This window comes from Priapulus caudatus, unplaced genomic scaffold, assembly GCF_000485595.1.
Source record: "Priapulus caudatus unplaced genomic scaffold, Priapulus_caudatus-5.0.1 Scaffold666, whole genome shotgun sequence".
NCBI classification, from domain to species: Eukaryota; Metazoa; Priapulida; class Priapulimorpha; order Priapulimorphida; family Priapulidae; genus Priapulus; species Priapulus caudatus.
Window position 1 is genome coordinate 149199 of NW_014577727.1, and position 23415 is coordinate 172613.

At 41.9% G+C, this 23415-nt stretch overlaps 4 protein-coding genes across 11 annotated transcripts in view; 3 read left to right on the forward strand and 1 right to left on the reverse strand.

The window, feature by feature from the left end:
• Nucleotides 1–7923, forward strand: part of LOC106812614 (YTH domain-containing family protein 3-like) — a 9121-nt gene extending 1198 nt beyond the window's left edge. The window contains exons 2-5 of one of the 2 annotated variants that reach the window (XM_014816519.1): nt 2301–2331; nt 2621–2679; nt 4190–5749; nt 5925–7923. In XM_014816519.1, coding sequence (XP_014672005.1) covers nt 2301–2331; nt 2621–2679; nt 4190–5749; nt 5925–5987 — 1713 coding nt within the window. In that variant the 3' untranslated portion in view covers nt 5988–7923. The remainder of the gene's footprint in view (nt 1–2300; nt 2332–2620; nt 2680–4189; nt 5750–5924) is intronic. The other variant, XM_014816520.1, reaches the window with a different exon arrangement.
• A 473-nt stretch (nt 7924–8396) lies between these two features.
• LOC106812616 (E3 SUMO-protein ligase NSE2-like) lies at nt 8397–13380 on the forward strand. Of its 4 annotated transcripts, none has more exons than XM_014816525.1 (7): nt 8397–8473; nt 9820–9992; nt 11203–11309; nt 11620–11770; nt 12126–12327; nt 12725–13038; nt 13168–13380. In XM_014816525.1, the coding sequence occupies exons 2-6, from the start codon at nt 9866–9868 to the stop codon at nt 12855–12857; spliced, it is 720 nt and encodes a 239-aa protein (XP_014672011.1). In that variant the 5' UTR covers nt 8397–8473; nt 9820–9865; the 3' UTR covers nt 12858–13038; nt 13168–13380. The 4 variants fall into 4 exon arrangements, with proteins under 4 accessions (XP_014672011.1, XP_014672010.1, XP_014672012.1 ...); XM_014816524.1 differs by having other exon boundaries at nt 8399–8473; nt 9823–9992; XM_014816526.1 differs by having other exon boundaries at nt 8410–8473; nt 9831–9992.
• A 365-nt stretch (nt 13381–13745) lies between these two features.
• Nucleotides 13746–18795, forward strand: LOC106812617 (reactive oxygen species modulator 1-like). Of its 3 annotated transcripts, none has more exons than XM_014816529.1 (3): nt 13746–13881; nt 17101–17259; nt 18174–18795. In XM_014816529.1, exons 2-3 carry the CDS (start codon nt 17126–17128, stop codon nt 18280–18282), a joined length of 243 nt encoding a protein of 80 aa, XP_014672015.1. In that variant the 5' UTR covers nt 13746–13881; nt 17101–17125; the 3' UTR covers nt 18283–18795. The 3 variants fall into 3 exon arrangements, with proteins under 3 accessions (XP_014672015.1, XP_014672014.1, XP_014672016.1); XM_014816528.1 differs by having other exon boundaries at nt 13747–13881; nt 17113–17259; XM_014816530.1 differs by having other exon boundaries at nt 13764–13846; nt 17113–17259.
• Nucleotides 18796–19062: 267 nt separating this feature from the next.
• On the reverse strand, nt 19063–23107 carry LOC106812615 (synaptonemal complex protein 3-like). Of its 2 annotated transcripts, none has more exons than XM_014816522.1 (9): nt 23062–23107; nt 22710–22918; nt 21837–21996; nt 21651–21685; nt 21077–21194; nt 20519–20618; nt 20149–20214; nt 19741–19845; nt 19063–19363 (listed from the first exon to the last, which is right to left on the reverse strand). In XM_014816522.1, the coding sequence occupies exons 2-9, from the start codon at nt 22825–22827 to the stop codon at nt 19301–19303; spliced, it is 765 nt and encodes a 254-aa protein (XP_014672008.1). In that variant the 5' UTR covers nt 22828–22918; nt 23062–23107; the 3' UTR covers nt 19063–19300. The 2 variants fall into 2 exon arrangements, with proteins under 2 accessions (XP_014672008.1, XP_014672007.1); XM_014816521.1 differs by having other exon boundaries at nt 20149–20247.
• Between the last annotated feature and the right edge of the window lie 308 nt (nt 23108–23415).

Consider the following 23415-nt stretch of genomic DNA (forward strand, 5'->3'; position numbering starts at 1 on the left):
TGCCGCGGCAGTTCCGACGCCCTTGACTAGAGCCCTCCGCTCCGCCGCAGGGCTATAGAACATACTATGGCAATTTCCAGGTAGTAAGCAAAGACAACTTTTTACGGTTAATAACTTCTTTGGTACGCCAAATATAGCACATTCTCTGTCGCACAAATGTCTTAAGTTACTGCAAACACTAAAATTAAACTGCAAACTAACGGTTAAATGTTGTACTTGCTATATTACTCGTCGACGAATTTTATTTACAAACTTGTCACCGCCATTTTTTGTTGCGCGGCGCTAGCGCGGTTCCAGCGCCAGTGAGCAGGCATAATGTATTTCCAAGTGGAGGGGTGGGCAGGTTGCACGCGGTTATATCAACCGTCGTTTCTATTTCTGTTTCTGTTTCTGTTGCCATTCATATGCACGTATTCTCCTGTTTCTCCATCGATACGCGGGTCTTTGCCATCGGTCCTCTGTCTGCCGCAACAGCCTGCAACCGCGTGCAACCTGCCCACCCCTCCACTTGGAAATACATTGTGCCTGCTCACTGGCGCCGGAACCGCGCTATCGCCGCGCAACAAAAAATGGCGGTGACAAGTTTGTAAATAATATTTGTCGACGAGTAATATAGCAAGTACAACATTTAACCGTTAGTTTGCAGTTTAATTTTAGTGTTTGCAGTAACTTAAGACATTTGTGTGACAGAGAATGTGCTTTATTTGGCGTACCAAAGAAGTTATTAACCGTAAAAAGTTGTCTTTGCTTACTACCTGGAAATTACCATAGTATGTTCTATAGCCCTGCGGCGGAGCGGAGGGCTATAGTTCTAGAGCTAGCGTGCATTATGCTTGGCTTGGCGGGCCTCGAAACAGAGGCTTGGAGGCAGGCAGCAGCTCATCCCGGCATGCAATAAGCCACCATTACTCGTGTATAAACAGACATCTCGTCCTCTTTATATCCTCTTTACATTTTCACGGAGAAAACATTTCCTGCAGGATTTCACGAGATATCTCTGGCGGGAGTAGGTAAGGACAAAGGAAAGAGTTATAATTTGAACAAGTTAACATTTAGCTAGACAGATACCAAGATGGAAGCTGTTGGATGTGTATTCGTGCTGTGAAGGTGTGAAATGAAGCGAGCGTCGAGCGAATTTTGCAATCACGCTTTCCTACCCGCTCTCTTATTCATGTTGTTTGTGCACAGAGCAGGCGTGCAGTGTACTTGTGCGTTGCAGATGAGCATTTTACCGGCATTTACGGGTAATTATCGGCAATAATAGGTGACATAGAGTAGAGAAACATCACGACTGGTAGTAAATACATTTCATGTTTATTTACCTTTTTTTTATTTATTGAGAAGTTCCAAGTGCCTGTGGTATGTAACCCCGGTTTGTGTTCTGCGCTATCAAGGTCTAGCAGCTCATTTGAGTGTGGTTAGATCATAATTTAATTACTACTAGTTCCTGTTAATCATTACTCTCTAAATATATGAGAAACGGTTGTTATCTAGCGCCACTACGGAGGCTTAATTTTTGCTTTGGGTGATTAGCACTACCTAGATACAATAATGTAACCCAACAAGAGTAGGGTTACAACACGAGTCTATTCTTTTCTTTGGGGGAGCCCCTGAGTGATTCACTCAGGGCGGTTTTATGGTGCGTTTTTCGAGACTAGAACTTCCAAACTGGGTTTATTCTAAAGTCGAACCTTTCTCCGCTATCCTGGGACTTTTAAGGATGGCCTCATCGTTTGTTATTGCCAACAGCATAGGTCAGATCCCTTTGAAATCATGTCCGGTGACGTGACGACGGAAAACTTCAATTTGTGCATAGGTGTAAATTTATTGGGTAAAAGCGCTAGGTTTTTTTTATCCCAATAATTTAATTTAACATTAAAGCCCTCCCACTTCTGCTGAAAAGTGATGATTGACGGATGTCAACTGTTAGTGTCGTTTATAAGGTAGGATGTGTGTAGGACCTAACACACTGCCCATAGATTTGACATCTATATATAGTAATACAGGGGATGTACAACTTTCAATATAACAGGTGTCTATTATTAGTAAACACCGAAATCGGGATGTGCTATTATGAGCTCCCTATGTTTCATTATAATATGTAAACATAATGGGCATCCAAGTGCTGAGTAATGATTTGACTTAAAAATGGATAGTAATGGGCGTTGTGTGAGCATTGGGTCAACATCAACAATAGTTGCCTTACAGAACTAATCAATATGAAATAACCCCTGAAATAGTTTTGAAAAAGCTTTTTAAATTACACAAAGTTCTGATAAGCAATTTATCTTTGTTTTTAGCAGCGAATGAAAGAGCAGCCTGGAAATCAAGGTACTGTATATGCCATATTTTTGCGAAATTTGCGAAAATTAAACCATCGTGAAATATACAGCGTATACAGTAATCTATCTGATATAATAGTCTTAAAATAATCAATAAAAATTGCGTACTTGTACATCTATTTTTCAGACGCTGTCTGGTCAACTCCTGACCATATATTTCATGTTTGACCAATTCACTTAAATGGTCTTTCTGTTAACTGTGTTGTCATGTGGTGCACACATGGTAAAGTTAAAGCTATGTATCTAAAGTCGGTGAATATGTTTCGTGTTCCTTGCAGGATCTGGTACATATAAAGACAATGAAGATTTTGATGGTTATTTCCACAGCCAACAGCAGGTAAATAATATCAGGAGTGTATAATAATGATAATATGGTACATGAAGCATTACTAGACATTATGCTTGGACAAAAACGTTGTATTTATGTGTACCAATTTTTACAGAACTTTTATGCATGATATTTTGTTATTTAGTTATAGAATTTTTTTATTGGTAGCAGTAAATCTGTAGAAGTACAACTCTTTTGTGGTCCTACTGTTTGATTTTTAGCTCATCTGACATAGTCAGATGCAGCTTGTAGAATCGCTTGATCGTCCGTCCGTCCGTCCGAGCCGGGTCGTCGTGCTCAACAGTTGGGTCACAAATCTTAACCGCTCGACGTACGGTCACGATATTCGGGTCGTTGGGGGGGATCGTCAAAACGAAGTTGGGATGTCGAAAGGCTGGGGTCAAAGGTCAGAGGTCAAGAGTTGTAAAAGAAGGGGAACATTCACGTCCTTAACGTTAAGGTATAGGGAGGTAAATGGCAGATTGCGGCACAAATCCTAAATGCTCGACCTAGGCTCGTGATAGTCGGTGTATAGGCATCATGGAGTAGGAAAACCATCACTGTGGCCGAAATTGGAGTCCACTAGGTCACAGGCAATGGAGCAGCAGGGCATGATTTTAGACATTTTACTGAGGACATGGTCTGACGAGCGATTGGAAAACTTTTTTGTTTCACAAGGCGGGACCTATCATTTTATGGCTTATTGAAAGGACCCATGAAATCTGCTTTCCACTGACGATGGAAGAAGTAAGTGTCTGATAACCTTTTGACACTCAAGAGAGGGTTAAACATGGATTTGTTGAGTGTCTGTTAGAAAAGAATTGGTACTGCCGGTTTGCTAGTAGAATCTATACATGCCTGGATGTATGAGGCTTACAATGTCACAGTGAATTTCAAAAGCTAAATTTGGTTAAAGAAGGTTTATGCTCCTTAAATCGTATAATTTATATGGCATTCTGTAGTGTCAGTATGTTACATGTAACGTATGCCACTGCCAGTGGCTGCTGCCAGTGCAATGAGTGCATGTGTTGGGGCAGTTTTTTTGCCTGCGTTATATTGTTGCAGGTGGCAGCTCTCTATTTGCAGCCTGTAGGCTTGCGTAGGTAAATGGATGAGTGCTTACCATATTCTGTCTTGCAAATAGTTGTTGCTACTACGAATGATGGGAGCTTCCATCTTTAATCTGAAGACACTTAAACGTACGCGCCATCTCGTGGCAACTTTCATAACGATCCAACGAACATTCTTTTTGAGAAGGTCCTGATACCATCTCTGTGCATTCGCACTATTTCGGCATGTATGTGAACACATTTGGGACTAACAGGGTTTACTAGAATCCCACCACTCCACCACAGAGTCACCGCAGTAGACGTTAGATGAGCGCTGTCGCTATGCGGCACTTGTTATTCAAATTCCAAACAGGCACTGGAACACTTTCAATACCTGGTATGTAAAAACTGTGTTTTTATACTGTGAAGTTTTCACCAAAAATTTCAATGGAAGCTTTGATTACTTACAGTACAATAGCAACATGGCCGATCCGTACGTATCAAACTACTACTCTGGCGGTATGGGCTTTCCCTACATGAGCCCTGGAATCAACGATGCAGGAGCCTGGTCAAGTGGAGGCGATCCCATGGCGTTCCTTAGCTATGGAGGCGAGCAGCAGCCGGGTCCCTACGTGTCTGACGGCATGTTCGGCCAGTCGAGTTTCGGCTACAGCCAGCCAACCGGCTTTAATGTGTTCCACGGAGGTGACTACAACACGTGGGGAAGCGCCCGGCCCGCGGCGCGCGCGGGGCAGGGTTACCGTGACGACTACTACGCCGACTACAACATGGCCAACGGCATGGACCGTAACACGGCTGGTATTAAGCAGGTGGAGCAGGGAGTGAGTGGGCTGAGTCTGAGGGACAACGCCGCGGCGAAGGACTCCGACCGCAAGGCCGAGGTGAGCAAGTCGAGCGACTTCGGCTCGCAGCCGCGCTCGCAGCCGAAGAAAACGACGTGGGCGTCGATCGCCAGCCAGCCGGCGCGTTCTCAGCCGAAAATGAAACCGAAGAGCATCCCGCCGGCCCCGATGCTGCCCGGCAAGAGCTTAGATATCGGCACGTGGGATAGCAAGAACAGCATGAGTAAGCCGATGGGCGGGATGCAGTCTCGACAGGCTTGGGGCGGGCCGAGAGGACGCGGCGGCGTTCCCGGTGCGTACAGCCAGATGCCGACGCCGCAAGTGATTCCTGGCGTTAGCCAGCATCAGCAGCAACAGCAGCAGCAACAGCAGCAACAGCAGCAGCACCAGCAGCAGCAGCAGCACCAGCAGCAGCATCAGCAGCAGCACCAGCAAGCTCCGCCACAGGCGCGCGAGCCTCGACCCTCGCATCCGCAGTCTCTACCCCCGCAGCAGCAGCAGCAGCCGCAGCACCACCACCAGCCGCATCATCATCATCACCCGCAGCAGCAGCAGCAGCCGCCGCAGCAGCAGCAGCTGCCCAGTCATCCTCCGGCGCGTGAGGACTTGCACCCTGTGCTGGACAAGCTGCACGCGTCCCAGGAGTACAACCCGCACGACTTTGACTGCAACCCGAAGGGTGCGCGATTCTTCATCATCAAGAGCTACTCGGAGGACGACATCCACCGCTCAATCAAGTACAGCATCTGGTGCAGCACGGAGCACGGCAACCGACGTCTCGACCAGGCGTTCAAGGAGCGCCACGGCAAGGGACCCGTCTACTTGCTGTTTAGTGTGAACGGTAGTGGCCACTTCTGCGGCGTGGCGCAGATGTTGTCTGAGGTGGACTACGATACCCAGAGCGGCGTCTGGGCGCAGAGCAAGTGGAAGGGACAGTTCCAGGTGAAGTGGATCTACGTGAAGGACGTGCCCAACAGTCAGCTGAGGCACATCCGTCTCGAGAACAATGAGAACAAGCCCGTGACTAACTCGCGCGACACGCAGGAGGTGCCCTTCGAGCAGGGCAAGCAAGTGCTGAAGATCATCTCGCTCTACCTGCACACCACCTCCATCTTCGACGACTTCATCCATTACGAGAAGAGGCAGGAAGAGGAGAGCATTAAAAAGGTTTGGTTATTGCGTCTCGTGCCGCATCCGAGGGATGTGGAGAGATCTGTTGTTGAGTGCATGGTTGTCGAGTTTCTGACGTTGTTAAAACGAGTCGTTACCGGTGTTTCCCTGAGAATGCATGTACGCGACTTCGTAATGTATTCGTAGTGATTTAGTATTGTTGTTCTTGTAGGAGCGACCGGAGCGTTGCGATCGACCGAGAAGGGATAGAGACAACCGTGACATGCGTCACTAAACTCTGACGTCGCGAGGTGAAACATTAGGTGCACGAATGATGACGACAAGAACACCGTATCATGCAACTAAAGTGACATCCCTCGAATAGCTTGACGTTTACGAATGTCATCGCATTCTTTATAATCGTGGGACTGTAGAGCTTCACTGCAAATTTTACGATAATTGAGCGCCATACTACTTTGATTTTGGCGCGTGGATATATAACTTTAATAGCATTAGCCGCCGTTGGTTATGAAAACAACTATGTTACAACTTAGTGTTATAGCGCGCGTGTGTGAACTTGGTGATGTGAAGGTATTACTCACAATGTATCAATCCATTAATCCGGTAGTGACTTTTGGACCTACTCTTCAGCAGTTCAACAAACTTCAAAATATTAACACAAGGAAGACAGTTCTCGACGTGCATATTATAAAACACAATATTATATTTCTTATTTGTGTAATGTTCATCGGAGACGTGATGTGGCAACGTGCTGGTGAGCGAGCGACAGGGACGACAACAGCGCCATCTACATGCTGTCAGGTGCATTGTAATAGACATCGGGAGCACAATGCATCTATTGCACTACATTAGTGGCAAGGTTTTCAAACTCGAGAGCTTCTACAGAGCAGAACATTTTTAGACTCAAACGCGAAATTCGACTGTGTGCATGGTTCGGATGAATGTAGTGAATCGATCGAGCCCGGCCGCCGTCGCCGCCATGCTGCTTGTGGACTGTGGCTGTGTTCACGGCCGTACCGGCATCGCCCGTGGGTGAACTGATCGTCGTGTGTCGTATCGGCAAGCTGTGATCTGAACCATGCAACGATAGTAGGTCCGGGCAGTACGTGGCCCAGGGTGCGCACGGCCGCCGCCGCTTCGCGCCGTCGTCGGCGGTCGCGCGCCGACGAGTGGACGACCGCACAACTACCGAGTGTTGATAGTGTAAATTTGCATCGACGTTGCCGACTCGCAGCATTGGCACATGACTTCTCGGCGACGGAGAGACGTGCTTTTGTTGTTGTTGTCGTTGTTGTGACTGCGATCGTGTCCGTCACCGCCCCTGAGCTCGGCGCTCCAGCTACACATCTCCACGAGACCGCACGCTGCAGTATGAGTATATCCATATTATATATTTAAAAAACGGTAAATAATTGTTTTCGATCGTATCCGTGCTGCCAGTTGTTTGTCGCGGCCGTGCCGCGGCGAGCACTGCGGGCCACCACACATCGTGATTATTTGTTTCTTATCTCGGAATTTGTAATGACGGTGAGGATGCACTGGCGCCACCTATGCTGGTGTGCGCTGTGTCTGTTACGTATGTGGCCAGGATATCTTGGCATAAGCCACCTGTGTGCATAGCAGGCAAGGTAACGGGCTTTGAAATAATATGCCTGTAGAGCGATACAAAGCTCTGAGCAACAGCATAAACGCGTGGGCAGCAACACGGAACGCGTGGCCAGCAATACGGAACGCATGGGCAGCAACACGGAACGCGTGGGCAGCAACACGGAACACGTGGGCAGCAACACGGAATGCATGGGCAGCAACACGGAACGTGTGGCCAGCAACATGCAACGCTTCCCGATCCCATTAACAATATATATTTTTTATATACTAATTTTGATTGCATCAGCAACACTAAATAATGATTTCTCGTTCATAAATTCATACTACCCGAAACATACAGTTTCAATGAGACTTAAGAAAACATAATTAAGAATTCGCTATTGCAACTGAATTGCAAGATTTACTATCGTTTGATGTCAATTTCTCACTATTTAAAGGAAATCAAGGTGAAATTGAATAATTTTATCCACATTCTGATGTTTGCTGTCGTTATTTGCCAAGAACTGGATAAATGTGATGTGTGGAGGTTTGTTTTGTTGGCCAAGGCATTGTGAGCATTTGCAGGTGTCAATAAAGTAGTGTAACATTATGATCTAACAAAATCACTGTTGTATTTTCTGTAATTAGTTTTTGTCATAGAATGTGATTATTAGTTATCGTCAATAGCATCATAAAATATTTTTATGGAACCTTGTTGTGGTCAATATATTGATAATTTATTCTAATGTAATAATCATAACTTGACATAACCTAGTAAGCCATGTCTGGTAAAGATATGTTACTCGAGGTAATGTAAATTCAAGAGTACCTAATATATATTCTAGAGTAATAATAGAGATTCTTAGATTACATAATAGATATCTCTATTATGTACTTTTGGTAATATATAGCAGAAGGAAATGGATACATTTACCAAAAATTTGTATTAAAATATATAATTATATGCTGGGTTTTTAATCGTATAGGCTATATTAATAAAATAAGGGTACATAACGTCTCGTACGCAATATCATGAATAATATAGGTATATATGCCAAAAAATAGCAAAAATTGATAACTTATCTCGGTAGAGATGGCGCCACTGACCCGCGGGAAATATTTCTAAAGTAATTTGTTTCGAGCTGATTTGTTTGTAGCTGGTTAAAACTTGCTGTAAGTTATTTTAAGTAACCGTTACCGTGTAATCAGTTGTGGTTTAGGCACATTTAAGTAGATTAATTCTTAATACTTCGATAAATCTTAATATTATAATCGTATTTTCGAATAATCTTAGCCTAGTCATATATGATATATGAATATGGCTAGCCCGACGAGGCTGTGCGACTGATTCAGTGATTGTCTAGGCCTATTTGTCTGATTGTCTTCTAACCCTAGCAAGACCGTTTCTTGGAGCTACATCATGGGTAGATATAATACTAATACTAGTAGTAATATTATTTGCAGATGCTAGTCGATGCGGTGCTGGAGAGTTCGGCGTTGAAAACGCCCGTAAAGGCACAATGCATGCCTTTTCAGGCTATTGATAATTGATACATATTCTGGGATCAAGCTACCTACTCTCTTCGGTTACATAATAGTTAATACATGTTTGTATCTGGTAGTACCAACAGGCTGAGAGGGTCTATGTCCCCCAGGGTACTGCCGCTCAAGGGGTCGTTGTCGTATCAGGTACTACAGCTAGATATGTACCCGAGGTACATATATGTATACACAAAGTGTACCAGACTTGTACTACAGAAGTGTACCCTAACCCCAACACTAACCCTAACCCTAACCCTAAACATACCTCATAAAAATATAAACATAATACTAAACAACCTAAAACTACCTCGGGTACATATCATGATATCTGTAGTACCTGATACGACAACGACCCCATCTGCGGTACTGCCGGAACGTACCCTGGTAATATCTAATATGCCGGACCGTACCTCGCCTACTCAACTAACGAGTCTATGGAGTACTCGCAGCTAGGGCCTGCATACCTCCCAAATCCCATTGGTTGATACAAATCTAGTTAATTTTTGTAATTAAATTTTAATTAGGGTTAGGATTAGGGTTAGGGTCACAATGCACCATAAAAGTTTTATTAAAACAATAGTTTCAGGCACGTGATTTGTATCAACCAATGGGATATGGAAGGTATGCAGGCCCTATAGCTGCGAGTACTAGGGAGTTGCCTACGCCTACTCCCTAACCCTAACCCTAACCATATCAGATAGTTACCAGGGTACGTTCCGGTATACCGGACCGTACCCAGGGTACGTTCCGGCAGTACCCTGGGGGACATAGACCCTATGAGCATCAGTGACAGTGTCAGACTTGGTACTGGTTCATCGTGAGACGTCATAGATATGTTTGATGACGATGTTTCGCCTGAAATGGGCTTTCGGCTAAGACTTAGTACAGCCAGGTATTTGGAACGTTTAATAAATAAAACTCTCAGAACGTCTAACCATTTGAATGCTATATTACTAAGTTTGCTCGTCTGTTATTAGTAGGTATTTAGCTCGTTTGCACCAGGATTGTAGACAACCTATCAAGATGACCCGAGCGCCTCTTGGCGTTATTGAACAGGCTATTGGAAATCTGGCTAAGGTGGATGAGTACCTGGCAACAGGTATGGAAATGACTACAAACGCAACATTGGATCTGCTAGAATGTGATAAAGGTAATTTATCGTATTTACACATGTATAACTATAAGTCGCATTTGTACAGGGTTCGAATTTTGGCTGAAAATCTAGTGGACAGCAGGACCACCAACTTCAGAAAGTTGGTGGTCCTGCACAGAAGTTGGTGGTCCGCTTATTTACTAGCAGTGAGTAACAAAATAGTATACAAAAATAACCATTGGCATTAACAATGATAAAATAATATATCTCAAGCTCAAGGAATGGCGGGGGAGCTTGTGGGAAAGGTTTTACTTTCGTTTTTCTCCTCCCCAGTCCACGGTACCCCCATGCATAGATCAATGCTGCCACACATCCGCAAAGTTACAAGTGCCTATAGAATCTTGATACAGTTTACATTGCTTCTAGATATCCAACTGAATAAAAATAGTTCACTTTCTACGTAAAGAAAAGTGACGAATTCAGTTAACAGCTTTGATTATGTGCGTGTCAGGTATCACTGGTCGTGCCCTCACTCCCCACGATAACCCCTGCGACATATGAACTTATTGTTATGCGGTCATAAAAACACTGGGGTCATGCCGCAATCGATTTTTTAGACTGTCACGAGGTTTTGTTCGTGTGGCGAATCATGCGTTGAGGGAGTTCATGCCCTCGGCTCTAGATGTTTTGGATACCCTGTCTATGCTCAGGAACGGAGCGTATTAGAATGCGCTCCAGTTTACAAGTCTGTCTAAACAACCGTTGCGATAACCGTAGTATTTCTGCGTAATATGAGGGGAAAAAGTGCCGGTCAGGAGGACCGGCAGTTTCGTAGAGATGGTAGCCAAAGCAAAAGCTTGGTGGCCTCGGGCCTCCGGGTCGGCACTAATTTCGAACGCTGCATTTGTATATATTATATAAGTCCCACCCCATATTTTGCCTTGAAAAGTTGGTACAAACATTGGTACATTAACAAGATTTCTTAGCCTCGTGTATAAGTCGCACTCCTGATTTTTTTATAGACATACAAAAAAGTGTTACTTATACATGAGTAACTACGGTATGTGTGAATAAAGGGCAGATCCAGGATGTTAATGAGGTGGTGATTACTCTCAATGGGAAAGTTTAACTGCTGTATAAAAATGATATCCTTGCTGCAGTTGCAGTAGGTTTAGTTACATTGAAAAGTTTGACGTTTACAGTGAAATAAAAGTAATTCTTACTTGTATTCATCAGCAGAGGAATTGATTTTGGTATTTATTTTCAGATTTAAATGAAGAAACATTATCAGACCTGAAAAATGTAATGCTGAAATTCGTTGAGATGGAGACAGAATTGGGACACTTCCGAAGTGCCACTGAGCATGCTAAGCAGGTAGAAATGCACAGTAGGCTTGTGTATTATTTAAAGAAGCCAGGATTTCATTATCCACAGGATTAGCTGCTCTACTTTTTAGAGCCATACCATGTGGGACCACGGCTCCAACGCTATTCATATGTCTTTCGGTTTGCCTGCCAACAACTTAAAGCCAATGCAATGAACTACACTATAAGTTATCACAAAAGCTATCGTGCAACTTTCTTCCTTCTGTCAAATATTATCAAATTGAATTTCCTTAAATTCTAGGACTTGCATGCACGTGTGATATACACATTACCTTTGCAATACGATTTGGTTATTCTAGGCGATTAATGGAAGCAACGATGGTGCCAACTTGGAGGAAATTTTCGACGACAAGTTTCGCGAACTGAGCTCCGCGACGGACGCTGATGCACTGAAGGAGCATAAGGCATACAAAGACATGTTACAGAAAGTCACTGACATGCTTCAGCCAGGTACAGTCAACCCTGTATGCTGTATTTAAGTAACCAGGGTCATTCACGGGAAATGCCGCAAATTCTCTTTGTAGGCAGGTGGCCATTACATATATATTGTTACTCTGTACAACTCCCGTTCAAGGGAAGCATCAAGTCTCCTTTATAGATTAGGCACCGCTATCACGGATGAATATATTAGAATAGTTGTCGGTGTGTTTTGCAACGTAGTTGCTCTTAATTTTATTATCTTTATCTATCTTTCTCTGTGCATGCTTGCGTGCGTGCGTGCATATATGTATGGCAGCCAGTTCTCATACAGCACACCACATGGACTTTGATTCCCTGCTTAGGTTCACTTACCCTCCTGTTGCAGGTGAGGCTGAGGAACAGCTTAGTGAGAATGTTGAGAGTTCTGATCTTGAACGTTCAGGACTCATAGTCACACAGCAGGACGTCGTCACAAAGTGTCCCTTCATGTTGACGGAAATGACGAATCCTGTGCAAAATACGATCTGCAAGCACAACTATGACAAAGCCAGTGTTGTGCAGATGCTGGAGGCACGGAAGAATGTGAGGTAAGCTGGACAAATATCAGGCAACTTCATTCTTCTGGGGTAATAATACCAATGTACTGAACTATTAGGTTAAATGGTCTTATATGTGGAACAAATTTGTTTCTTATTGGTGTCAAGCATTTCAAAATTTCATCAAGCGGTTTTCATACAATGTGGTCAGCACATCTCCAAGAAGACTTACTTGATGTAACCCCCAATTGTCCCAGAATTTCAGGTACTGTGGTGATGGTGGGCCAAATATGTGTTTTTTTTGTAATGTTAGGTCATAATCCCAAGGGTCAGTCTGGTTAGAATAAAAAAAAGATTTTTTTCTAAATGTAGAAAGGCACTGCAATACCCTGCTTGAATTTTCAGCCGACTAGTACCTACTCTATTATTTTTCTCTTATTATACATAGGTGTCCCATGTTGGGCTGCGACAATAAGAAAAATTTACAGATGGCAGACCTTGTTGAGAATTCTGACCTGAAGCGCTACATAGAGAAGAAAGCAAGGCAGACTGGTGGAAAGCGTACACGCAAACATATCTAGATGCTCTGTCCGCACCTTAAAAAATCCACGTAGGGCTATATAGATGTGCTGTGTTGTATTATAATGTTCCTAGGTCAACAGTGTAACATTTCGTGTCATGTTTGATTGATATATTACCAACCACACTCTAGTTCGGCTCATAGGGTCTATGTCCCCCAGGGTACTGCCGGAACGTACCCTGGTAACTATCTAGCTGATATGGTTAGGGTTAGGGTTAGGGTTAGGGAGTAGGCGTAGGCGACTTCCTTGACTCGTTAATGGAGTAGGCGAGGTATTGTCCGGCATATTAGATAGTAGTATTTAGTACTAGGGTACGTTCTGGTATACCGGACCGTACCCAGGGTACGTTCCGGCAGTACCCGGGGGGACATAGACCCTCTCAGCTCTAGTTTGTGTGGCATCGCCTGCTTTTATATGTATCATTAACTGCCTTTGTGAGTGTGTGTTAACACGTGGAATAATATGGGACTTATGTCTAATTGTATAATATTGTCTATATATAATACATGGTTTTTTATGATTATTTGATTTATGTTATTGATTTTGGTATGAAGTAGAAATACCACATGTAAGCTCACTCAAACACTTATAATTACAATGCTAGTAGGACACCTTATGTACGTAACCAGTAACTATAGAAATATATAGAGACACTAGTATAGTACATGTATTTCTATGCCAGCAACGGAGGAGGTATTTTTGACAAAAATGTGAAAAGGTATTGAAAAGATTGATGAAAAGTCATATATACAGACATAATATCCTATGGAAATGAGTGCCGTAGTCCGCTGTGTGCAAATAAAATATAGTGCTGTACAATAAAAGAAAGAATATTAGGAAAAGCTAGAATATTAAAATTAAAAAAATGAAATATAAATAGTTCTAATTAATGCGTTGCATTATGGGAAGATAATATGGCTGCTTCCATGTAGAACGTTTTTCAAGCACATGAGATTCATTTCTACTCCATAAGTGATTAAAACTTCACCGTACGCCGAATTGCTTGGCTGTATATTTATACAAAGTAATTTCCTTTCATTATGTGAATTTTAGTTGCCGGAAAATGTAGACGTGGCTTGCAGTTGCAATGCCAATGGGAAAGTGATTGGGCAGGCTGTAATCATGTACTAGTACTACTACTACTAGTCTGTACTGTACTGTAGTAATGGCGTATGACTAGGCTACACCTATCATTGTAGTTGAACATCAGACACCTATGCATAGAATCTAAGATGTGCATACAATAGGAGATAGTGGGCAGGGTTGTCTGCAAACAGCAGGTCCATGCTCAACACAGTACACATGCTCCCTCCCTGGCTAAACTAAAGCAGGAACGGTGGTGTGTGTTGCAACTGCAAGGCCATGCTACATAATCATGTATTAATATAACGCTGTGGGTACGCTGTCGCTAACCCTTCACCCTTCAAAATAATGTTTCCTGCATCATTGTATTTTTGCAAATTTGAATTTTTGAATTGCTCTATGCCCGGCAGTCGGGCACGGTCTTCGATTTCCTAATCGTCTGGCAGTTCCTAACCATAACTCTAACCCTAACCCTAACCCTAACCCTTGTTTACTTGAGATAACGCTGAAAATTAAAAACTGCCGGGCATTTAGGAAATCGAAGACCGTGCTCGGCAGCCGTCAGATACATGCCGGCTGCCGGGCATATAGCCACTCTGTTAATATTATTCTTACAGCCTTGTCAGGCTAGCTCCCACCGATTACTCTTATATTTAGGCACTTCGGGTAAGTGCTCTTGTATTCTTGTAATCTCCAAATTATAACTCCTCCTAGTCCTATGCAATAGATTATACGCAGTGGCTATGCGTCTGGAACTGGTTGCCTAGCCTCCATGCTACGCATCGGACATCCACTCACACAGTGATCGCGCGATTTGCGTACACGCATGCTTGCGCAATAGGACGCTATGCTGATTGCCATAAATATACAATATATGCACTGCTGCCATCTATCCTTTCATCCGTCCTCTCTCGCTCTCTCTCTCTCTTTCACACACACGCACAGCTCTCTCTCTCTCTCTCTCTCTCTCACACACCTCTAGCTCTCTCTCTCTCTCTCACACACCTCTAGCTCTCTCTCTCACACACACATACTCTAGGGCGCTTTGCCCTCGCGCTCTCTCTCTCCTCCGCTCTCTGCTCTCTTCTTGTCTCTCCTCTGCTTCTCTCTCTCTCTCTCTCTCTCATCCATCTCTCTGTCCTCTCTTCTCTCATCTCATCTCTCTCTCTCTACACGCATACACCACCAGCCTAACCCAACAACCATTCCTCCTCTCTCTCTCTCTCTCTCCATGCCACACACACAACACACCTACGCAATACAGCAGAGCGTCTCGTTGCGGCAATCATGCGTCGTACGTTAGTCGCAAGATCACACTGTGTGAGAGCAGGCAGTCGGAATTAAGGACGAGAGGGGCCAAGGGCCATTTTTTGGGGGCATGTGAGAAATTGCCATTGAATTTTCTCTAAAATGGATGGGGCACGAGGCAGATTTTAAAAGCATCAAGGCAACTCTACACAATTTGAGAAGGGCACCAAGGCACTTTTGTAAAAATAAAGGAAAACTCATAACAAATTAATTTACATCAACCTCTGCTAATGAAAGGTACAGTAACAGGGTTCAATGTTACTTTTTATATCACTAGCCATCGGCTAGTAAAGACGAGGAAACGCCCCAGCCTCACCTACTTTCACTAGCCAGAACCCAGACGCCATTGTTATGAACAAACTATTGTGTCATCGTATGAATTCTAACAAAAAAATTTCTCTAAATTTATCTGCTACTTAGCAATTCTACGCATCATACGGATCAAGCTGGCCATCTTAGCGCGACGCGTCCGTTTCCCAGTGCTTTAAATCGCAGTGCGGGCCGAGTCCACGTGCCAGAACATTTAAAATAATTCGTACGTTCTATACCCACGCTCATAGCACGAGGCGGCACGATTTATCGATCGTCTACGGCAGCGGTTGGGCAGCAAGCCACGTTGTAGCGGTTATAGTGTTTTTGCCGAATGGGTAGAGTCGGAATCCTGGCCTCCACGAGCTCTGCCTAGACAATGTACAGCTCTGCGACAAACAGTCGCGCCGCGAACCAGTCTACGGCGCAGAGCACCGAACGCAATACAGAAAAAGGGCAAGGCAGGTTGACTGCCGTCGGTCGGGTTGGATTTTCAGGGGCAGTACGGCGATTGATAGGGGCACCGGCGGCAATTGCCGTCGGTGCCGTCGGTTAATTCGAGCCCTGGTGTGAGATGGATGTCCGGACGCGTAGCCTAGCGGCTCCTCGTCCGGAACCGGTCGCGTAGCCACGGCCTAAATTATAATGAAGAAGGAATTCGACATCGATCAGTTCAGTAGATTGATGTTGCGAAAAGCAGCAACGAAGGTTTCAGTGTCACAGTTTACTAAACATGATATTGAGAGAGTGCCAGTAACGATTTAAAGAAACAGTGAAACTAAATTTGAATGGGTCCTTTGAAGGTGAAACATGGTGATAACAATGTGTAGAGTAAATCTGGCAGTTATCAGACTAATGGACAACCGTTAAATTTCAAACCCTGGAAACTTAAAGGGATACTAGACTCTATGATTTTACTGCATACAACTGTACTTACTGTATAACAAATCGTCTATACCCACACGTACTTGTTACCAGATACCTAATTTAGTTGTTATAATTAATTATACATCAACGCTACAAAATTTGAACGACGCCATTGACACCCGCGACCGTGCTGCCACCCTGGAAAAGTTGCGCATTTGACAATTTATTTTGCACGTTACAGACCGAGGGCTAATCACAAAAGTGAAATTATATTTATACCTAAATGCTATTTAACCGAACGATGTTTATTTTAGGACAAATTTATCCATAATATAACTAAAACTATATGTTGTTTATAAGATATCACAATCCTTTTGCTTTTAAATTAATAAATAAGAAACACCCCCGTCTGCAACCCTTGGCTGAAACGTAGTTTTGCGCAACTTTTCAGATCGTGCGCTTTGAGTGGCGCCACCGTCGTTGTAATCAAACTGTAGTTGTTAGTTTTAAAACAAACAAAAAATATTTCTAATTGTGATTGAACCCTGAAACTTTTTATGTAGCGTAATTTTAACCTATATTAACTGAAAATAACTCTAGAACCTAGAGTAAAGGATCCCTGTGAGTCGAAGTGAGTAGGTAGAGGTAACAGTTTTCTTATTGCATCTCACTCCAGTATCTGTTGCAGCTCAACAGCAGCAATGCCAGTTCCAGTTGGACCAGGTGGTTACAATCAAGGACCACGATGTTTCGATAAAATGAAGATGGGCTTCATGCTGGGTTTCTGTGTTGGGATGGCGTCTGGTGCTATGTTTGGTGGCTTCAGTGCATTAAGGTAAGAATTATTAATGACGTGGCTACTTGAATGTTACCGAGACAAATATTAGTTCCCCCGCATCACCCATAGTTTAACTAATTACAAAGCAAAGACTGGGAAATTAACTCTCAGAGCCAGTGGCAGCACCAGAAATGTAAAAGTGGGGGGGGGGGCAAGCTGAGGGCAAGGAAAAATATTGGAGGAGCAAAATATTGTGATCGTGCAGCGCCAATTCGAGCACGTAGTGCGAGAACTAATTGGTGGGGTCCAGGGGCCGGCCTTACAGCATTTTTGAGGTGAAAAATCGAGCCTCTGTATGCCTTAAACAGATAAATAAACATGCTTGTAGAGCACTTCTGATCTATATCCAAACTTCTAATTTTACTGTAGTGCAATAGTGTTGTAAATAAAGGCTATCCACGGAAATTGCTGTTTCGCATGAAAAAAAAGGGGAAATGGAATAAGAAAGCGGACATTTTCCGCTGAAATCAGAAGGGTTGGGAGATCTGCCTGCCACTCAATAAGAATTCAAATTACATAGACTAGGGTTCAAACCCAAAGAGTGAAAGGCAACATTTAATATGGGCAAATGGAGTAAAATTAATATTATCATTGCTCCTGTGAACTGTGTCCTTAAAACCTTTGTACAGGAGCTGACCCCCCCCCCCACACACACATGCACACAGAGAATGCCCCCCCCATGGTGCTGCCACTGCTCAAAGCGTTGTCACAATAAATAAATATTTTGCCATCTGAATGTGAAAAAATGTTTTATGGCAACAATTATGTCATTTACTAACAAGCTGTTCGGGTGATGTATTTACTACCTATGTTAAGTTTAGCCAGAGTGAGTTCAAGCACTTATTGAGCTGCGTTAATTCGAGGATTTCTGCAATATCACTAATTGTATGATCTGTGCTATTATGCTGCAGGTATGGCATGAGAGGCAGAGAGCTGCTCAGCAATGTTGGCAAAGTGATGCTGCAGGGTGGTGGAACGTTTGGTACCTTCATGGCAATAGGTACGGGAATACGATGCTAATAGAAGCCATACATGCACACCTCGCCTGCTGTGAACAATTGTCCTGGTGGCCATCTACCCTGTTTTCAAGCTGGAAAATGGTTTGTGATTTACAAGAAAGCATCTAGTGAATGTATAGGATATGGAGTATTAAATCAAAGCGGACGTCCTAGTGCAGGTCCATCCCTTGCACGCATATTGCGCAAGCAGAGCATGTGTGGGTCATATGGGACTCACTTCATTACTCTGTTCTAATTCTGGAACTTATGAATATGAATTCTGAAAGACTATTGATGACGTGAACTTCTGAATGATCTATTGCAAAATAAACACCGAAGAATAGCTTATTCCGAAAGATTACATTACAGAAACGTGGATAAAGATATAGAAATATAAAAAGATTGTAAAGTGAAAATAGATTGCTTGTTCTTGAATAATTGTTTTTACGTACCTGACGCTTTTATTCGTCATGTGTACATTAATCGTGAATACAATGTGGTGAGTGTAGAATATAGTAGTGTTTTATGCATAGCAGCGATTTTTATGAATTTTTTTGTGGACTGATTCAAATGTGTTAGGTTTGTTGTTTAACAGATCCCTCTCAGAATATTGTTAATTATATCAATCAACTATACTAATTATACTAATTAATAGCCACTTGAATAATTGTCAGAACATCAGCCATCAAACATGAAACATTCATAATACAAAAAACTGAATAACATTATTTTAGGTATTTCATGAATTTTTATATAAATTATACAATCCTTCTGTGCGTTGTAACTGCACTAAATCCAATTCTTTAATATAACAAGACAACTCACAATTAACTCGAACATATGATTGATAATACTCTTATATTGTCTTTGAACTAAATACACAATAATTGCAACTCCTTCAAGCTTTCACGCTCTTCTCAGTGATCACATGGAACTTGTGTTTTCACTAAAGAGCACGACTTCAGTCTCAATACAGTTTGAGCAGTAGTTGTGACACTCGTGTTCTCATGCAAGGACATCTTGACACTGCCATGACTAATCTACATTCCAGCCAGAAGCATGGTTTGTAGCGATTTTCTCACATTGGCAATGTCTTGCTGTTGCTGGAAGGTAATTCAGAATTTTACTATCCCTGCGTGGAAGGTTTATGTGATGGTCTTTGTGGTACAGAAATATAAGTAACTATTAAATTTCAAGTGGCCTAATCCTAAAATATTTCAGAATATAACTGAAGCTTTTGAAATGAAGAGGTAGACAAGTATGTAACCTGGTGTAGATGTAATCTGAACTATGAATTCACATTTAGTCAATTGCAGGTGTAGGTTAATAAAAGCAAATGCACCCTAAAGGTAGGAAATGTGTGCCTCTACCAATTAAATGTAGAAGGCATGACTTCATGTTCTATAGTTAATAGCACAGCACAGTTTTATGAGCTCAGTGCTGATGGCACTTGGCCAAGAGGCATGCAAACCGTACTTACAGTATCCATGAGAATTTTCTTCTGTAGCAGCGCCATCTCCTTGCGCAGCTCGCTCTGGACACTACCTTGTTGTTGGTTGTGGCTGCTCTCCAACTCCTCCATGCCCTTTAGAACAGAATCACGTAAACCGACATAAGTGGTTGTCATTTCGGTCCAAAATTTCAGACAATAGTCGTTTAACTGCATTTGATATGCAATCACGAAGACCTTATTAAATGTGACTAATTGGTAAAGACAAAATATGGACAGACTTCAGCAGAAAACAGCAATCGAAGTGATTGAGATGTAAAATTTATCATCAAATTATTTAATTGGTCTCTTATGAGAAGCTGAAAATGTCGACTAAATTTTGTTTTTGAGTGTGATATTTTATATCAAATGTTAATTATGTATAGTGTTAGATGTTACCTTGGTAAATGACTCGTGAAGTTGGCGTATGGTTTTGAGTCTTGCACTTTGCAGTGTTCGGCTTTGCTGGAAAAGTTTCTGCTGCTGCCTGAATAAAGTCTAACAACAAAACATAAGTAAGGACAGTAAGGCTGTTAAAATGTGCTCTGAATTGAACACTCACAGTTAACTAAGGCAACTTGGTAGCTAACTAGCATAGCTAACATACACATTTATTCTTGCCATAAAAGTAAATATTAAGACCCACAGCTTTGTAGAAAGGCTACTGTTTATTGAACTAGAGCTGCCAGTATCTCTTGAACGGACATTGTTTCTAGTATGCAAGTAAAATCGAGATGCATCTTGTTAGCAACTGTGCCATAAGCCCCACCACCAGTTTTTCCTCTTGATCCTTCGACTTTGTGAGATCCTCTTCCCACTGGCCAAATACCAGAGCCACTTGACGGCAGTATTCTTCATTCAGTCTCTGTCTGTATGTGTGTGAAGATGATAAATTTATATATTAGTCGAAAAACATGAATTAATCTAACATCTGAGAACAAAACATAGGAATGCCTAACGCAACAATGCATGTAATTACATCTATGATTATTAGAGGCCTAAGATAAAATATTGCTTGTTTCCCCTTTACCGACCAACTTGCCTAAACACCGTTACTTGACACATTTTATTTGCCGATTAAAACAAAACAAAAATTATTTTATTTCGCCAAAAACATATACACAAAACAGAATATACAAAATACATACACATATCTTGTCAAAACAAAATAAAAAAGATTTTTTACCTACCTACCTACTCGATACCCTGAGAGGCGAGTAGGTAAAGGGGAAACAAACAATTTTTTAAGGGTGGCCTTATAGGTCTTTGCTGATATAACATGACACGTATAATCATCATCAAAGTCCTATTTTTGAAATTTTCTAACCTCTCAGTAGCCTGAGCCTTCCACACATCTTCTACTTTCTTGTTGCTGCTTTTTATTGATTCCTTCGTAAACTGTTCAAGCTTTCTTTTCTTTGTCAGCAGTGACTTATTTACATCAGCTATATTTTATAGCAAAAAAAATGTAATAAATAATTTAATTTATCTTTATAAATAATGTCATGACAGACACTAATATTTAATGCTGCGTGTTACCAAGCATTTTGGTAAATGAATTACAACTGCTCTATAACCCAATAATAGAAGTTCTAGTTTGATAAAGTTTCATATAAATCCCATAATTCTAAGTGCACAGACACCAGTTCTGCAAATAATTCTTTTTCACATTTTCATCATTTTGGGCCGTTATCAAGGTAATTAGTTTACAATGATTATACGCCAGTTAGTTAATTTTTTGTAAGATGCATACTTGTTATAAATTTCAAGCCAATTCAATCTAATTAATATGAAAAACTTAAACTCACTTTGTTCTATATATCTACTATTTCCTGCCATCCATAGATAGGAAATACTAATATTTTAAAACACGTATACGGATTGTATTATATTGAGTTTACCTCCAAAACACTCCAACATTTTTTGCATCTCACCCCTGCAAAGATAAAAAAAATTAAAATTAATACAAACTTTAAAATTTGAAAATCGCGTTTTTATTCACTCCTGTGCTAAAGTTATCTTCACTATAACTATGAAGACATGGTTTATGTGACCTTGATGGTATATATTTCGTCTTATTGCTTTACCCAACGTTTGGCGCAACATTAGTAGACTGATCATCTCCATAGTAATCATCGTCGTCATCATCGTTGTCACCACCTGGACCCTCTGGATGATATGCCCTTTTCTTTGATGCTTTTGAGCTACCAGGTTTGACACAAACTGGTGTCTCTTCCTCTGGTATTACTAAAAGTATTTTCAAACAGCTACATATTGGTTTTGTGTTCTATTCATGGAGTATAGTATCTTCACTTTAGGAACATCAAAACTGAATACGGAAATATCAAAGCCAAGCATAATCGATAATTAATGTGCAAGTAGTAGTAAACATAGAGGGACAATAATAATGATGAAATAGTAAAAAGGAACGGCAGGATTTGATTAACTCGAGGTAATGGACACACAGACATGATCGATGCAGGGGGTTATACTTATAACGAATATTATATGAATGGGCAACTGCTATTAGTATTAGAACAGAGGCAATGTCAATGATGATGAGGTGTATGGGCAAGTATACTTGAATCCGAAGTAACCTAACATCCGTGGTTGACTACATGCTTATGTATAGAAAGGCAAAACTTAAATTTAAAAAAAAGATAAACAATTGTGATTGAAGGGCATACAGGCTACAGCCACAGGTACTGAGGTAGGTACTATAAATAGGGCCTACACATCATTTCCCTCTGTTGATGATTGCGTGAGTTTAATAACGACATCATTAAGAATTTCACTATAAAGCAAAGCATGGCTATAGCACTAGAGCTAGGACAACTAGATGCACATTGAGGAGCATTCCAAAGAAAAGCTAAAAACATGGTAGGCCTAAAAGAACCGTCTGTCTTGGTAAAGCGTATGACGTTGAAAAATTGGAATCCATCTAGTGAATTCTCTATTACCGATAGCATTGTCTTGGTCCTCGCGTAAATCCAACTCATCGTATACTGTTTCGTGGGTTCTCTCTTGCTTAGAAGATTTTCGTGATGCGGTTGATACGAGCTTCCGGGGGCCGGGCATGGTTTAACTTTAAATTCAGTCGATCCGACTCACAAGTTCACATGCAGATGCTTACCTCTGACAGTGACTGAGTGACTCTGACTCTGCTTTTCTTCAATACAAAATGAGAAGTAAAGAGTTGTTATTTACAATGATAATTAGTGACACAATTCCTACGGACGTATACTTTGCAATGTTTAGTTTGAGAAACTTAAAACTAGTTGAATATGCCGAAAAATTGCTGGAAGGAGATACCAAACTGCTTCAGTCGTCCTCTGCTGTGACTGTGTAGCTGCACCGCGAATATTTTGCAGACGATAACGCCGATCGCGACATCTGTTGGCTAAAAAGGTATTAAAATTAATACAACAAAATGTAAATTAATTGTTGATATGAGTGAATGCTTATCACTGACACTGCCCGAACGTCAGATAAGAAATATGTAATGTTTACTTCAACATAATTCAACAACTTGCATTTAGGTGCATTATATAGCATATTATTATTATTTATATATTTGTTTATTTGACGATGGATGGATGGATGGATGGATGGATCCATAGATATAGACACTGGCGTAGCTAAGGTCAGCTAAGGGGGGCACAAGGG